The sequence below is a fragment of the Plutella xylostella genome, chromosome 31, assembly GCF_932276165.1.
Source record: "Plutella xylostella chromosome 31, ilPluXylo3.1, whole genome shotgun sequence".
In the NCBI taxonomy this organism is placed as follows: domain Eukaryota; kingdom Metazoa; phylum Arthropoda; class Insecta; order Lepidoptera; family Plutellidae; genus Plutella; species Plutella xylostella.
In genome coordinates this window covers 3,701,329-3,718,809 of record NC_064011.1, presented here as the reverse complement: position 1 = coordinate 3,718,809, position 17,481 = coordinate 3,701,329, and the positions used below count along the sequence as shown (strand labels likewise).

At 38.3% G+C, this 17,481-nt stretch overlaps 1 protein-coding gene across 1 annotated transcript; it reads left to right on the top strand.

Moving 5' to 3' along the window:
- Nucleotides 1–10,310: 10,310 nt before the first annotated feature.
- On the top strand, nucleotides 10,311–16,483 carry LOC105383573 (trypsin). The gene is made up of 4 exons (XM_011553645.3): nucleotides 10,311–10,468; nucleotides 10,993–11,179; nucleotides 12,281–12,545; nucleotides 16,124–16,483. The coding sequence occupies exons 1-4, from the start codon at nucleotides 10,432–10,434 to the stop codon at nucleotides 16,445–16,447; spliced, it is 813 nt and encodes a 270-aa protein (XP_011551947.3). The 5' UTR covers nucleotides 10,311–10,431; the 3' UTR covers nucleotides 16,448–16,483.
- Nucleotides 16,484–17,481: the final 998 nt, after the last annotated feature.

The window sequence follows — 17,481 nt, the reverse complement described above, 5'->3', positions numbered from 1 at the left end:
TTAGGTGAATGTGAAGTGGAAGACAGAAAATAAACGTTTTCTAGTAACTTTGTTGATTAAGGGCCTGCACAGGTGACGTGCCCCGCCAAATTTGGGTTTTCAATGCTCTTCACACAGCACACGCAGTGACACGCACACATGTAAGTTTGCACAGTGGGTCGATAAACTTTTACTCGCCAACTTTATTGACAATTATTTTCAAGTAGTGATTTGAGGGTAAGTTTAATTTTTAATTACACTGGTAAGCACCAGGAAAGAGTAGAAATTAATAGGGGTGCCACTTTTCTCCATACTCGGAACCCGATTAGATTTCTCAACAAATGTGGTATTTACCTACTTGTAGAAAGGTAACTACAGGTATTAAAGTGTAGATAATAAGTTATACTAAGGGTATACTAAGCCGAAAGGGGATGACTCAAGGGGTCATTCTGAACAACTTTAGTTCTACGAGTTTTGCAAAAACGCGAAAAAAAAAGTCGTTTTCCATGGTAAAAAATCACGTGTCAACAAAGTTTCTATGATAAAGGTTTTTTTTGGTTAATTTTTAAAACTCGTAGAACAAAAGTTCAGAATCAGTCTCACTTGTTTTAACCCGACTGCCGAAGGAGGAGAGTAATGTTTTTTGATTGTATGTATGTATGTTTGTAAGTATATTTTTTGGTGGCAGAATAATATTTTTTCATATTTTTAGAGTTTCGTACCTCAAAAAGAAAAAAAGCAACCGTTATAAGATCTCTTTTTGTCCGTCTGTCTGACTGACTGTCTGTCACTGCCCTTTTTCTCAGAAACGGGTAAAGATATCAAGCTGATATTTTGCATAGATATGAGGAGTACCCAAAAAAAATTGGGGTACTCCCTCTCCCATACAAGTAAATTGGGGCTGATATTTTTTCCGGTTATTTTGATGGTGTAGGTAGGGTATCGTTGAAAGGGAAAGGAAGTAAACTTGAGTGTAATAATTACCGTGGAGTCAAACTTATGTGCCATACAATGAAGTTGTACGAAAGAGTGATTGATAGCCGACTGAGGCAGGAGTGCTCACTCTCAAAAAACCACTACGGCTTTGTTCCCGGCGTATCCACTACGGATCCCATGTTCGCTCTAAATACTATTGCCGAAGAATACCGTGCTAAGAACTGTCCTGTGAGAGCTGTCCCCTGTACATCGCACTTTTGGACATGGAAAAAGCGTTCGATCGCATACCGAGAGATGCTATTTGGTGGAGCTTACGTAGAAAAAGCGTCCCTGAGAAGTATGTCAGTATCATTGCGGACATGTATAAAAATGCAAGGTCTGTTGTGAGGACGGTTGTAGGTGCTACTCGGCCCATTGCTGTAGCAGAAGGGGTAGAATAGAATAGAATAGAATAGAATACTACTTTATTGACTAAAAATAACACAAATAACAATTTATACAGTGGAGTTAAAGCAATAGGCGGCCTTATCGCTAAAAGCGATCTCTTCCAGGCAACCTTTGGGTGGAGGAATGACTTAAAGAATAAGGTGGGAAGGTGTACAAATATAGTAGTAAACATTCACAATTTTTATAATAAATACTTAAATACATACATACAAGATATACAAAAAGGCAGAGGAAATAGTTATCTAGATTTATATCATATATACTTAGGTACTATTGCAAGATTGAGGAAAGATAATGTTCTTTTACCTGATTTTTAAATGCTATAATTGTCTTGGCAAAACGGATATTTAGTGGTAAAGCATTCCACAGTCTTATAGCAGTAACAGTAAATGAGTTGCTGTAGAACTCAGTAGTATGCGATGGGAAATTCAATAGACGCATTTGTGAGGATCTCATTGGTCTGTCGTCTGGATGGTTTTTAAAAGTAAAACGCTCTTTGAGGTACGCAGGAGTTACACCAAGGTTCAGTCCTAAGCCCTTTCCTGTTTTGCTTGGTCCTGGATGCGCTGACGGAAACAGCACAGAGTACGGCTGCGTGGACGTTTATATACGCGGACGATGTAGCAATCTGCACGGAGAGCAGAACCTCCCTACAAAAGGCCCTTTTGGAGTGGAAACATCAGTTGCAAAAAGGCGGCCTAAAGCTAAGTGTTACTAAAACCCAATACATTTTTTTTTTTTTTTAAATCTCGTTTATTTATAGAGGCTTTATTCTCATATGAGAATATGTCAGCCTCATCGTAACTTAAATTTAAATTTTACACACTAAATTAACATAATATTTTAAACAATAGTATTAGGTAAATTATTTCTTAGGTCTAGATATATATTAACAATTTTATAAAGTCTCCTAGCTGTCTCCGACCATGGCATCGCTAGGATGCTATTGTACACACCTACATCAGTACTTGAATGGCCAATGTATCTTAGAAAAGACTCCCTATGAGCTTCAATTCGGACACACTCCGCCAAAAGGTGTTGGACATCTTCAAGAACTCCACATACGTCACAGTTAGGTGAGTCGACTTTTTTCATGAGATACGCGAAGCGATTTAGCGGAATGTGTCCCGACCGAAGTCTGTGAGCTAGGACAACTTCAGATCTATTAATCTTAATATCACCGAACCAGGGGATGCGAGGAGGTTCGGACTGAATGGCTTTGTACCATATACCCTTTTCTTTAGATCGTTCATTGAAATACTCCTTCCACTCATCATACACCACAATCTTGAATAAATTAAATTTTTCAGAGTAATCAGGTTCTATGAATGTTTCCGTCCCGTCTGACGATGCAAGTTTAGCCAATCGGTCCGCCTCCTCGTTCCCCCTGAGTCCGACGTGGGAAGGAATCCATTGCAATCTCAGTTGCTTATTATTTGCTTGTAGTTTTTGAATTTTTTTCTAAAATGATGTAACTAATTGAGAAACCCCTTTGGCCAGTCGCACAACGAATAAGATGTTGAAGCGCACTCTTACTGTCGGTTAGAATAATAGTATTTCCCTCAAGTTCCTCTGCATAAGAAAGTGCCTCTGAGATCGCAAGTAATTCTATAGTCATTATACATATTTCATCAGGTTTAATCTTAAATAACCTCTGGACATTTCCGTTTAGATTGCAAAAAGCAGCCCCTCCTTCATTAGCAGTTTTTGACCCGTCAGTGTATATTCTATGCCATTCTCTGCCATATTTATTTTCGATTTCGTTCAACACATTATTTTTAAGTACATTATGATTATACAATGATTTTGGTCCATCTAAATTATCAAGTTTTGTACAAATTATATTAGAGACGTTAATATTGGTTACCCAGGTATCAAGACTAAACATAAGCAATGGATAACAAGAATGGATACATTCTTCCTTAATTCTAGCAAATACTAGTGATAACAGAGGTTTCTTTTTTGATTGCCAGTATCTGTTGTCGCAAAGATCGTTCAGTTCGGTTAACAGTTTAATCGAGATATTATTAGACCAAGACTGAGCTTTAATACCATATTTATATGCCAGATACAGCCTTCTTAAGTGTAGTGGATAGATACAGAGTTCAGACTCCATTACATGTATTGGTGTTGATCGAATAAAGCCACCGATGATTCTTAGTGCCGAGTTTTGAATCTTCTCTAGTTTGTAAACATTGGACTTGGCGCTACTGTCATATAAGAAACATCCATAATCCATCCTACTCCGAATTAAAGAGATATATAGTCTGCGTAAGTGTCTAGGATGAATTCCCCACCCACTACCAGACAGTATTTTAAGTATATTAATATGTTTTTGAGTTTTTTGAACTATTTCATTTATATGTTTGCCCCAACGTAACGTATTATCCAACCAGAGTCCCAAATACTTAATACAATTAACAAAATTGACCCGTGAACCATATATTTTTAATTCGACTTCTTTTCTTCTTCGACCTCTGCTAAAAGTACATGCCTTTGTTTTATTGGTAGATAGTTGTAACCCGATATCCTCCAATAATAGTACAATTGTGTTTAAAGCAGTTTGTAGTTTTAAGCCACTATCTTCTAATCTACAGCAATTTTGATACAAGACAAAATCGTCAGCGTATTGATAGATAAATACATCGTTGATTTCATTACCTATTTTAGCTGTTACTATATTAAATAAGAGTGGGGAAATCGGGTCTCCTTGTGCAAGTCCTCTGTTAGTCCATCTAGAAATTGATTTCTCAGTGTCGCTATCCGGATCATCATTTGTAACCATCATGTTCAGATGTCTCTCAGAAAGTAATTCCCATAAATACCTACAAACAGCTTTGCCAACCTTAAGGTCGTCAAGGACTGTGACTAATTTTTCAACTAAAACATTATTGTAGGCATTTTCTATATCCAGAAAACATGCCAACGTCGGTACATTTTTGGAAAAACCAATCTGAATATGTGTTACCAATCGCACTAAGGGGTCCAAAGAAGACTGAGCTCTCCTGAAACCACTAGAACTTCGAGATAGAATATTTTGTTTTTCGACGAACCATTCTAGGCGTTTACATAGCATATCATTCAAAATTTTACACAGACAGGATATTAAAGCAATAGGTCTCAGTTTTATTTCGGATCTTTGTAAGTTTTGTTTAGGTATTGGAACTATTAGTACAGATCTCCATTGAATAGGAATAAGTCCGGAAGAAAATATTAGGTTATAGAGGTTTAGTAGGTATTGCTTGCCATTGGAGGGAAGATGTTTGATCATGCTGTACGTAATTTTATCAGAACCTGGAGATGTATCCTTTTTCTTTTTATTAATCGCATGATTCAGTTCCTGTAATGAAAAGGTTGCCTCTAATTTGTCATTCGAAGATATACAAGCAGGAAAAGGTACCGAAACAGAATCTGGAGTGAGAGCACACAAGAGTTTAGTTTTGTTTTCATTTGAAACATACGTTCTTGACTGTCGGAATCCCTTCATCCACTGCATTTGTCTCCACATATCTGAAGCTGATGTGGTTTCATCGACTTTATTGCAAAATTCGTGCCAACTGCGACTCTTGGCTTTCCTTATTTTCCGTTGAGCTTCAGATATTTTGGCTTCTAGTAATGTTAAATTATAGGGAGTGGGGTTTTTTCGGAATTTTTTTAACGCCAACCTTCGCTCAGCAACAATTTTAGATAGATCTGCGTTCCAGTAATTTTTTGGTTTAAATTTAGAGTCGGGATTATTGCAAATTTTAGATAACGGAATATTTTTATCGGCCGATACATTAATATTATCTACGAAATAATTGTATTTTAGTTGAACATTATCTAATAAATCGGAATTATGATTACTAAACTTGTCATCAAGATCGCTTCTATATGATTTCCAATTTGCAAGTTTGAAATTTCGTTTTATTGAAAGTTTTATAGAATCACAATAGCTGAATTTCATTTGAATTATCAGATGATCACTCCCCAAGCTTTCCCTACTTACTGCCCATCTTATAAAGTTTACTGTAATGTCAGTGGATGAAAAAGTTATATCGGGCGAGGACTCTTGGAGTCTACCGTTAACTAACTTAACTCTGGTTGGACTGCCATCATTGAGTGAAACAAATCCATTTTCTAGAGCTGCATCTAGAATCTGGATACCCCTGGCGTCGGATTTGTAAGACCAATTAGTATGGTGTCCGTTGAAGTCACCAGTCACTAGTGCTCCCTGCGAACATAGGCCAAAAATATCTTCCCAATCATTTTGAGTTGTTCTCACACTGGATGGACAATATATAGATATGATATTCTTTAAGCATTTGCAGTTTATAAGGCTGACATGGATAATACCTATATCTGGATTATTAAAATGAGTAGGGTGTTCATGAGCATTTATAGATTTATGGACAAGTATCGCCACTCCACCATAAGAATCATGTCTATCTTTCCGAAAAACATTATATCCGGGAAAGTTTATTGGAGAGTCTGGTTCTAACCACGTTTCACTTAAGAATGCTATGTGAACTTTTTCTTGACTTAATAGTAATTGGAATTCGACTGACTTAGGTCTAATACTCTGACTGTTCCATTGCATTATATTAATATCAAATATTTTCACCGGACTAGCCATTGATAAAGTTGGACATTACTTTTTGCAATAAATTACCGTCTTTCACAAAATTAACTATTAACAACCTGCATTCTTCTACAACAATTGTAACAAAATCATATAGTTTATCTTCTAATATCTTTTTTGAAAACAAAACATCCTTGATTTTCTTCCAAAATTTTCTTAAATCTCCTCCTCTCTTATTTTCTTTCTCCGTTTTATTGGCGTTATGTTCATTGTTCTCGTCTATAACATCAGTAACCATGTCCTGCTGCATATAATTTTTCTGTTTCAATGAGTTACGATTGTCTTTCTTCTTCTTTACTTTCTTAACTTTTCGAATAGCATTTGGCCCTTCATCTTCCTCTTGATCTTGATTTGTATGTTCTCCCGAGCTCGACTCCTCTATGTTTTCGTGTACTATCACTTGGCCTACAACTACATCTCTGTAGCTTTTCTCTCTCTCTGAATTATTTGTCGCTCTTGATATTGCATGATCTACTATCGGAATTTGTTCGAGTTCCTTCTCTTTTTCTGTCTTTGAAAGATAATCATTCAAAGCTTTTCTATATGTACAGTTATTTTTACTCATAGTCTCTCGAATCTGTCTTTCTTTCATAAAAATAGGACATTTTTTATTCATAGCCATGTGATTACCCTTACAGTTAACACAAGAGAAAACTTTTGCTTCACAATTATTGTGCTCGCCTGCGCATTTTGGGCATATGATTTTCTTTGTTGGACAAACTCGTACATAATGTCCATACTTCCAACATCCGGCACATTGAGTTACAGGAAATATGTACGGCTCCACTTTAAACCTGCACCCGTATCCTTTCACGAACGGGGGTAAAGTGGAGCTCCTGAAACATATCCTCACAGATTCACACTCGGTCCATCCATCGACAGTGTCTAGTCTTTTTAATCTTTTCAATGATACTATTTCATATTCACATTTCAAAGTCTCAGTCAACTCTTTCAAATCCGCATCCAAATCGAAATCTCTCAGTAAACCATAGCTCAGGTTTAATTCATTCGTCATTTGACATCTATAACCCAAGTTTTCCAGTTTAGTACAACTCATTAATCTCTCCGCCTCCCTTTTAGATCTTAACTGAATCAGTACTCGATAAGGGCTTTTAAACTTAATTCTTAGAATATTGTCAAAATTTTCTGAGCGAAGAAGTTTAGCCAATGCTATTTGTTTTGGTAGTATATTTTTCGAAGTGATGCAAACCTCAAAATAATCATTTGACTCACCTAGAATTGGCGAACTCGGATTGTTGGAGAAGCTGCGCGCTAGGCGCTTGGGGCTCCTCCGTACCACTGTGGTGAATCCATCGTCATCAATTTGCGGACTGTCAGGGGGGCTGTCATTCCGCGGCCGTTTTTCTCCTAATCGCTGAATCCCAGTAATCTCACTTTCACACATTTCGTCAATTTTTTGCACACATTGATCATTCAAATTCTCAGTACTATTGTTGGCACTAATGCTCGTTAGGCTTAACTCGTCTCCGTCATTATTTTCCTCCATAATACATTTATAAAAAATGCGGGTACGTAAGAAAAAAGTTCTACTGCGGTGATGCGGACAACTACGCGTGCGCTCGCAACGACTCCCCGAGCGGAACTGAAAACCCAATACATGGCATGCAATGAACCAGACCCAGATGACAGCCCCATCATCATCGACGGCCAACAAGTCATCAAGTGCGACCAATATAAGTATTTGGGAAACATGATGCACAGTTCTGGTAAACTGGAATACAACATCCAACACAGAATAGCTGCCGCCTGGCTAAAATGGCGCGAAGTAACTGGTGTTACTTGTGACAGAAGAATGCCGGTAAGGTTGAAAGGTCTTGTGTACAAAACCATCATACGCCCGGTCCTAATGTATGGCAGTGAGACCTGGGCAGCGACGCAAACGCATGTCAGAGCGGTCCAAGCGGCTGAAATGAAGATGTTGAGGTGGATGTGCGGGGTCACAAGGCTTGACAGAATCCGCAATGAGTACGTTCGCGGCAGCCTGGGAGTACGCGACATCGCCGACAAACTCCAAGAAAACCGCTTGCGATGGTTCGGACATGTCAAGAGAAGACCACCTGACTATGTTGGAAACGAAGCACTGCGCCTGTCCGCCCCCGGTAGGAGATCCCGAGGAAGACCTAAAACCAGATGGATAGACGTAGTGCAAAAAGACCTACGACACTGCCAAGTCTCTGAAGACGACGTTGGAGACAGGGCGAAGTGGAGAGAGAAAACGAGGAAGGCAGACCCCACCACCATATGGGACACATAGCCTGAAAGAGAGAGAGAGAGAGGTAGGGTATCGTTGAATAGGTCTTTTAATATAATAGGTATAAAAAAAGGTTAAAATATAATTATTTGGCTTTTACCCTTAAATTTGGGGACCACACCATAGACAAATCCTAATTTAAAAAATGATTTCAATAGATGGCGTGATTTTATGTTGGGTAACTCAGAATAAGAAGTGATGATATCTCAGAATAATAATGGTTAATGGTGCTATTCCGCTGAGCATCGAAACCGGTGGGACGCTAATAAAAAGTGGTCATGGAAATGCACCAGGGTAGACCCTGCTCCTAGAACAAGGCATGAGTTTGTGATTTGTGTGCGTGAAAAGCGAGGCATATAATGCAATACATGCAATAACATATACCTAGTATTATTCTGAGTTACCCACCGAAGTCACCCCGTGGCAGGTTGACTAGATAGGTACTTTTGCAAATCACGCCATATATATCGTTGTTTTTATTAGTGGCTACTGTCTATAGAAGAAATTCCGTCATTGACAATTTTACGTTACGAATGAATTTAGTAAACCCAGTAAACCTAACTAATCCAGAGGAAACCTAAAATATCTTTCTCTCTCTCTTTGAAAAACATACTTAATAGCCCAAACTCGATTCTATTCTATTCTCTGTGGGGGTGTAAGTACCTGCACCTGGCTCTCTCGAGTGGAACCTTTGTGCATATCCCCAAGGTCTAAACTGCCTTCCTAAGCTTGAACCATTTCCCACCACGCTGGTCCACTGCGGGTTGGTGGGTTCACATATCTAGATGTGCTAAATCTAGATATGCAGGTTTCCTCACGATGTTTTCCTTCACCGTTAGAGCGATGGTATACATTGTACTTAAGTTAAAAGAACTCATTGGTACATGTCAGCGCCGTGATTCGAACCCGCATCTCTTGCGTGAGAAGCGGGCGCTTACCCGACTGAGCTACCACCGCGCCCAAACTCGATGCTTTTAGCTATTAAATCTTTGAAATAAAATTCAGTCACCTCCGTGTTACTGCCCTCATCAGATCCTCACGAGACCATGCCTCAACCAGCACCATGAGACTGTGTTTTTGAATCCTAACCTAATCTTCCTACGTATTGTCATCACTTAGATCCATTCACTATATTCCTGCTCCTCATCCCAGGGCCCTGGGGACCGGAGGCACGTCAGCTTTTTAAAGACATCAGCAGCAGACTAATAGAAGTCTCAAGGGACCCTAGGGCTGGCACTTACCTATCAGAAAGGCTAAGCATCGCTATATAGCGGGGTAACGCGGCCAGCGTCTTGGGTACCCTACCCGACAGTGGCAGCGATCTGGCCAGCATCTTCTTTTTAGTTTAATTTTAATTTAATATTAGTTAGTTTTAGTTAGGCATTAATAATTATAATTTAATCAAGAAGTATCATGGACTTAACTAATAAAAAACATTATCATTTAATTTATTGAATATAGTATAAGAATTATGCTTCCTCAATTTCAAATCAAAGTGTCATAAAAGTTGAAAAAGTGCAATGACAACCAATGTGCAGTGATTTTGTGTCTGTACACAATTAGATCGCGAGCTGTCAGTGCCGCCTAAACCGACGTGACCCTTCTTTGGAGGCCACCGGCCGACTGAGTCAAACGTCGCTTGTGTTTATGATTTTATAACACAGAAAGCCGCCATAGATATTTGTATGAAGATTTGAAGGAAAAAAATTGCTCAAGTTTGGGATTAATTTACACAAAATAGGTGTGTGTTTATTAAAAAACAAGGTATTTAGCGCCTAGTCCAAGCATTTATCTTTATAATTTGATAAGAATCATATGAAAATTCTTGATAATTACGACACAGTTGTTACAATACGGGAGTGTGATTTACTGGTTTTTCGTAATTAATTTACAGTTATCCATAAGCATTTACTTAAATTCGAATGATTCAGCACCTAGCTAGACTCTTCGGCTACCTGTGTGATTTTTTTCAAGGCTGTAAAGCATCATTTACTACATAATTCTATGACAATGCCAACCCTCGATTGCCTATTGCCGACCCTTAAACAGATTAATAACACGAAATATCCAAAATTCACGGAACTTCTTGATAAGACACTGATTTAATTATACATAAATATTGAAAAATGGTACCTTTGTAGCATTATTCGCGGTGAACTAACGATAGTAACTCACAATGATTTCGTTTTCATGGGCAATCTTGATTTTTACTGGTAAGTTTATTTATTTATTTAATTTTTCGTTTCCTGGGGTACCTACCATTTAACAACACCTTTTGACGTGGATTCTATAATAAACCCGAAAACCCAATGAAAATTATAACGTTTTTCGCTTCTAACAAAACCTATGCATCCAAAATTGAGGACCTGTTTGACAATATCTGCATTACCTACTTGTTAGATAAAAGACCTACTGTCACTCTCTGTAATAATATTTTAAACAGTGACACCATACACCATAATATATCTTTTAAACTACTTAAAAAAATATATCTTCTAGTGCCGTCCCCTAGCGAAGGATGGCCATCATCCTGCAGATTTCTCAGATTTCTTGGAGGCCGCCTCACGGAACAATTCTCCAGTGCTCAGCTGGAACTACTGGCGTAGATTTTGCAGCCACGATGTCATTGACCGCCCAGGCCTTGTATTTTCCCTTGTGTTATAACGTTATAACCAACAGGTGGCCATTATCCGGACATTGTGAAACAGGCCCTTAATCTTTTATATTTACTCCTCAGCCACGGCAGCCACAGCCTATCAGCCGCCTAACAACTACATCATTGGGGGTCAAAACGCCAGCATCGAGGCGTACCCTAGCATTGTCCAGTTGGAGGGCTACCTGAGTTTTGATGACGAATGGCTGGGCTTGGGCGGCGCGACCATCCTGACGGAGCGCTGGCTGGTTACTGCTGCTCATTGCTTGGAGTAAGTATTCGTTCTTGTCTCTTCAAATCTTGGAGCTAAAGGAGCTATGCTTATTTATAACAAACGAGTACCGAAACTGATTTAATGCACAATTACATTTTATCTATATACCTACCTACCTTACACAAACACTGTCTCACCCACTATTTATTTATTTCTTTCCACACTTATAACCTATGTAATTATTAATATCTCATCACATAACACAACCCATCATAATTACTATATATAATACCAACTTCGCGTTCGTGACTGAGGTCAACACAAGGGCCAGCTGAAAACCAGCGCTGTGGCCTCACGGTCCATAGCATATGCTGAGCTGGTGCCGTTTTGACACTCTGACTCTTTATTTTGTTTTGTTTGTTCTATATTAAGTATACTCTTTATTTTGTTGTTGTTTCTTTTTATTTATTTTTTGTCTTATTATTCTGTCTCAGTGTGTCAAATAAATGTATCTTTCTTTCTTTCTTTCTTTCTTTCTAATGCGTTCCCATTGGTCTTAACAATGACCCATCTCACTCTGTCAATATCAGGAAGTGTGCGCGACTCATATTCAGTACTTCTTTAGACCATAGAGGCTAATAAGGCTTACTATGCAACGGATAAAATATAGCAGATTTTCGGGTCTAACTGGTACGGTAATGTGCAGAGAAACCTGACCCCCCTCTCATAGTAACAATGCCTCTGAAACCCAGAGAGAGGGGTCAGATTTCTCTGCCTTATACTATAATTTTTATTAATACCATGACAGTTGCAAAGATTACAAATAATATTAGTTGCCTCTTTTTTTGGTGTGGCACTTGTTTCTGATTTACTTGTTTTGATCTACCTACTGAAGGTAAGCCTTTCAGCATCGTACGCAACGGACTCATCGCATTCAGTATTCTTTGTATAGAAATTCAGACAGGTTCTCACTTCATCGGCATTGCCGAAACCGCGCATTGTTTCTCCATGCATTGATGAAAATCCGTTTGGTCCGATACGAACGATGCCAATAGGTTTACACTTAATCAATTTATTGAAGAAATCTTATTAGAACAAGTCAAGAAATAAATCAACGACCAAACATCTAGCTAACCTCAAAAATATCATTTCCCACAGTGCGGCACCGATCCTTGGACTCGAAAAAATGCGTGTCATTGCCGGCACCAGCATCCGAGGAGACGGCCAGTTCTTCCAACTCAAGTCCTACATCGTCCATCCAGACTACGCTATACGCTCGCCGTTTGACGCCGATATAGGGCTGGTCGAACTGCTGCAGCCGCTGACCTGGTCTGATGCAGTGCAGCCGGCGCCAATTAATGCCTTTGGGAATGAGCTGCCCGATGACTCGGCAGTTCAGGTGGTTGGGTGGGGTGATACTGTGGTAAGTTTTGTTTTCCATTTAATCCTATTTTTGCTGGTAAAAAGTCACGTGACCATCAAAGTTTCTATGGAGAAGAGAAGCGAATTTCCAAAACGCGTAGAACAAAAGTAATTAACAATGACCCCCTAAGTATTCTGAAAAGGTTTTCGTTCGTTCATCAGAATGCAGAATGTAAATTATGCTACCTAATTATGAATGCAAATTATAAAATAAAATAAAATAAAAAAGCCTTTATTTCTACCATAAAATATTAACATTAAATTAACAAGTTAGAGCAGTGTTTTTCAACCTGTGGGTCGCGACCCCCTGGGGGGTCGCGAAGCTTCTGTAGGGGGTCGCCAGAGGTCGAAAAAACTGGGTAATTTAGTGAAAAAAACCATAAAGATAATTAATTTAATTAATATTTCTTTATTTGATCGATCAGCGATCATAGGCATTTTACTCCATCCTTGCGAGCATGGATTTTTATAGCACACTACTGCTAAGCTGCTAAATCTGGCTAAAATCTGTAGTTTTCCCGAGAAATCTTTTGTTGATACCTACATACAAAAGAAGAATACAATTAACTCGAGTCTACTCCTACTTCATCTTGCCTCCCACCGTAAATTATTAAATTAGAGAAGGTTTTTTGATTGATTCAGGACATGTTTGCTTCCAATGAGTGCAGAAAATAATAAGAAATAATATTAACTTTATTAAAATATAATGGTTAATAATAACAGAATTGAATGATACAGGTTGTTGCAAAAAGGGTATTTTTTTTCGCGTGTTTTGAAATTCTGATTTTATTTTCTGGCTTAGATATTCCATGAAAATGCACATGTAGGTTTCGGCATACAGTCGTCGAAATATAATAGGCCCGTTTGGACAGCTACACAAATTTGCTATTTACTCTTGATTTACGCTACGCTACACGGCTTATTATTAAATGGCCGAAAGAAAAAAGAACTTTTAAAGCACCAAAAGTTACTTATTGTGGAGATTTTTGATGATTCAGGTTTGACACCAGCTGTCATCCCATACATTTTGGAGCTGTCCAAACGGGCCTCTTATATTTCGACTACTGTAGTATACCCTTTTTGCAAAACCCTGTATTTAACGTAACTAATAAGATACTTTTTAAATGGTAGTTTTGGCCCCTTTAAACCTACATACCTATGTACATGTAAAAAAAACCGAAGCACCAAGGGGGTCGCGAAATATTTTTTAAAACCAGGGGGGTCGCGTCATGAAAAAGGTTGAAAAACACTGAGTTAGAGTATTATGGCCCTCATGTTACAAGTAAATCACACTTAATATCATGCTATAATCAATTCGCACTTATAAATTTATTTCACAATTAAAAATTAAATTCAGACAATACATTACAATTTCATTATACATATAGGTATTACAATTATTACAACATTCTTTTTTTATTTATACAATTCTTACTAAATATAAATTCATTTATTTCATTAAGTAAGTACATATCATTTAATCACAATTTAGTTATTAAATTAAATTAGATAAACATTCATTCAATTAACTATAGGCCATACTAATTATTTTGTAATTATGGAAGTCGCCTCTTCGGCGTAGGCCTCCCCTAACCTCCTCCACGTGACCCTGTCCCTGGCTTGTCGTCTCCAAGTCTGCCCGCATCTCTCTCTAAAGGTATCTTCCCATCTTTTCCTTGGTCTGCCTCTCTTTCTCACTCCATCTCTTGGTAGCCATTCGGTTAGTCTCTTTGTCCATCTATTATTTTCCATTCTACATACGTGCCCTGCCCAGTTCCATTTTAGTGTTCTTATTCTTTCGCATATATCCATTACTTTTGTTTTTTCTCTAATTGATTCGTTTGATATCCTATCAGATAATCGTATTCCTAGCATACTTCGTTCCATTTTCCTTTGATGTATTGCAAGTTTAGTCTCATCTTTTTTACGAAGGGCCCAGGTTTGACATCCGTATGTGAGGCAAGGTAGTATGGCTATTTCGTATAGTTTCCGTTTTAAATTCATTTGTATGTTTTGGTTCTTCATAATTTCTTTATAGCTCCAGCCTGCCTCTGTGGTCTAGTGGTAGAAGCTTCGCTTCATGACCCAGAGGTCCCGGGTTCGATTCCCGGGTAGGACCATCAATTTGTGTTTCTAAATTGTGGTTCTAAGTTTGGTTAGGACACAGAAGGCTGATCACCTGATGTCCGAAACAGTGAAACGATCCATGCTGTCGGATGGGCATGTAAAGCAGTCGGTCCTGCGCCTAGCTCTCTCCAGTCGTGTCGGTCAATCCGTCCCATTGGGCTATGAGAGTGATGGAACAGAGAGTGCTCCTGTGTACTGCGCACACACTTGGGCACTATAATCTACTCCTGCGTAGATGGCTGATCTCAAATGAGATTGGCCGCCGTGGTCGAAATTCGGCTAGGAGGATAGCTCCAGTATTTCTTCCAGGACAAAGCAATTCTTCGGTTGATTTCTTTTTCTGTTAGATCATCGAATGAGATAGATTGTCCCAAGTATATGTATTCTTTGACATAGTCGATATTTTCGCCAAGTATTGAAATAATTTCTTCTCTACCATTTGTCAGTATTTTGGTTTTTGAGGTGTTCATTGATAGGCCGACCTTATTGCTCTCTGTTGCTAGTTCTTGGATCATATTCTGTAATTGCGCAGGATTTTCTGCGAACACTGCAATGTCGTCTGCGAATCGAAGGTGGCTTAAGCGTTCTCCGTCGATATTTACACCTCTACTCTCCCAATTAATGTTCCTGAACACCATCTCCAGTACAGATGAGAATATTTTGGGTGATATGGGGTCACCCTGTCTCACTCCTTTTTTGATTTGAAATTCTGGGCCGTCTCTCTCTAGACGTATTTTAGTGGAGCATTTTGTATAGAGGTTATGAAGTATCTCTACATACTTAATGTCGACTCCTTGGTCTAGTAGTGCTTGCCATATTGCACTGTACTCCAGTGAATCGAATGCTTTGGTGAAGTCAATAAAACATATATATAGAGTCTTTCCATATTCTTTTGTTTTTTCTATTAGCTGCGTTACGACATGTATGTGGTCGATAGTTGAGAAGTTTTTACGGAAACCCGCCTGTTCTCGTGGTTGGTTTTCATCCAAAATTTTTGAGAGTCTGTTTAGTAGTATTTTGGAGAATATCTTGTATATGTTTGACATTTGGCTTATCGGCCTGTAATTTCCCAAATTATCTCTATCTCCTTTTTTGTGGAGTAGGGTCGTGATCGATGCGGACCATTGTTTCGGGGCTTGCTTGGTCTCCACCACATTGTTGAATAAGTCTTGTAGAGGTCTGTTTAGACATTCTGCCATTGATTTGAGAAGTTCATTTGTTATCTTGTCTTCACCAGGTGATTTGTTGTTTTTCTGAGATTTAATTGCATGCCGGATCTCAGGTTCGATTATTGTAGGAAGTTCTTCATTGATGTATGCATGGCATTCAGAATTAATTATGTCAATAGATGAAGTTGTTTCTGAGTGGTAGAGTTGAATGCAAATTATGCTACCTAAATCCTATAAAATAATATAATATAATATGACTATAAAAATCTTTCCCCACTTACAGGGTGAAACAATGGGCGAAAACTACGCTGACATCCTGCAAGAGGTGACCCTATACACGGTCAGCAACGCAGAGTGCAAAAAGGCTTACGAGGACGAAGATATCGTTACTGAGAACATGCTATGCGCAGGAAGTCGAGGAGTAGGCGATGTAGACGCTTGTGAAGGTGACTCAGGGGGTCCCATGTATTTCAGGAACCAGAATGACATTGACATCCTGGTTGGGGTTGTGTCGTTTGGACCTTACCCTTGCGCTAATCCGCTCAAGCCTGGAGGCTTTACTAAGGTGTCTGCTTACACCGATTGGATTCTACGCAACGCTGTCTGATGTTCCCGTGAATAAATAGTTGAGATTACTGTAATGTTTCATTTGTTTTATTTAACAACTTGTCTTTTTAATTATATTTAATTAATTACCTAATCAACGTTAAAAACCCCCATCATTCCACACTAAAAGCCGCATAACTTTTCAACGGCTAAGCCGTTTTTTTAAATATGGTTAAGAATACCAAGGGCCGGTGCCTACTGCCGTCAGGGAACAGGCACGGAAGTTTATGCAGTTGCAGTGGCATCCCGCGGCACTCCGTGGCAAAGCCATCTGGAATCCATCAGTTTTGCTACCTAATTTCAACTAGCTAGCCATCATAATAGGCTACTTGACTTATATCAAATTTGGCGCACTAAATGAGTATTTACTATAGTACTTAAACTACAAAACCGAAATATATCGAATTTCCGAAAAAAAATCTAAAATTGGTTGCATAAATTGAATTACAAAACCAAAAAAATACATACTTACAGGGTTATTGTTAAGTAGACCGGATCCTTTCAGGAGGTGATACAAGAAGGCATTTCCAGTCGATTGAACCCTGCATGCATTATGCGAAACTTAACCATTTCTAAGATATTTAATATTTAAGTTAATATAATATAACCAGCACAGACGCACAAAATTCAACAGGAAAACTAACAAATTAGCCCAATTTAAAGGTAAAAAGTGTGATTGTTTTCAGTCCTGTTGACTTTAGTATGGAAACCCCAGTTGAGTTTTATCCGCTTTCTCTGGTTGTTATGGACATATTTTGGTGATACCAAAATCGATTTGATATTGAAATATCTTATTTGAAAGCTTATATTAAGTTGACAATGTTTTTAATATGAAGTGCACAAAAAATGTCATATGAAAATCTTTTTTAATTTAATTTATTTGATTTTGCGTTTTTAAACATTAAAAAAAATGTTTAACTATTTTGAGATATTGTGTCTACTTTAAGTCGAATAATGCACATTTGATTTTTTAATTACTTTATTAAAGTGTTACTTATGCAAAACAACCAAAAAATTATTGAAATATGGCTAGTC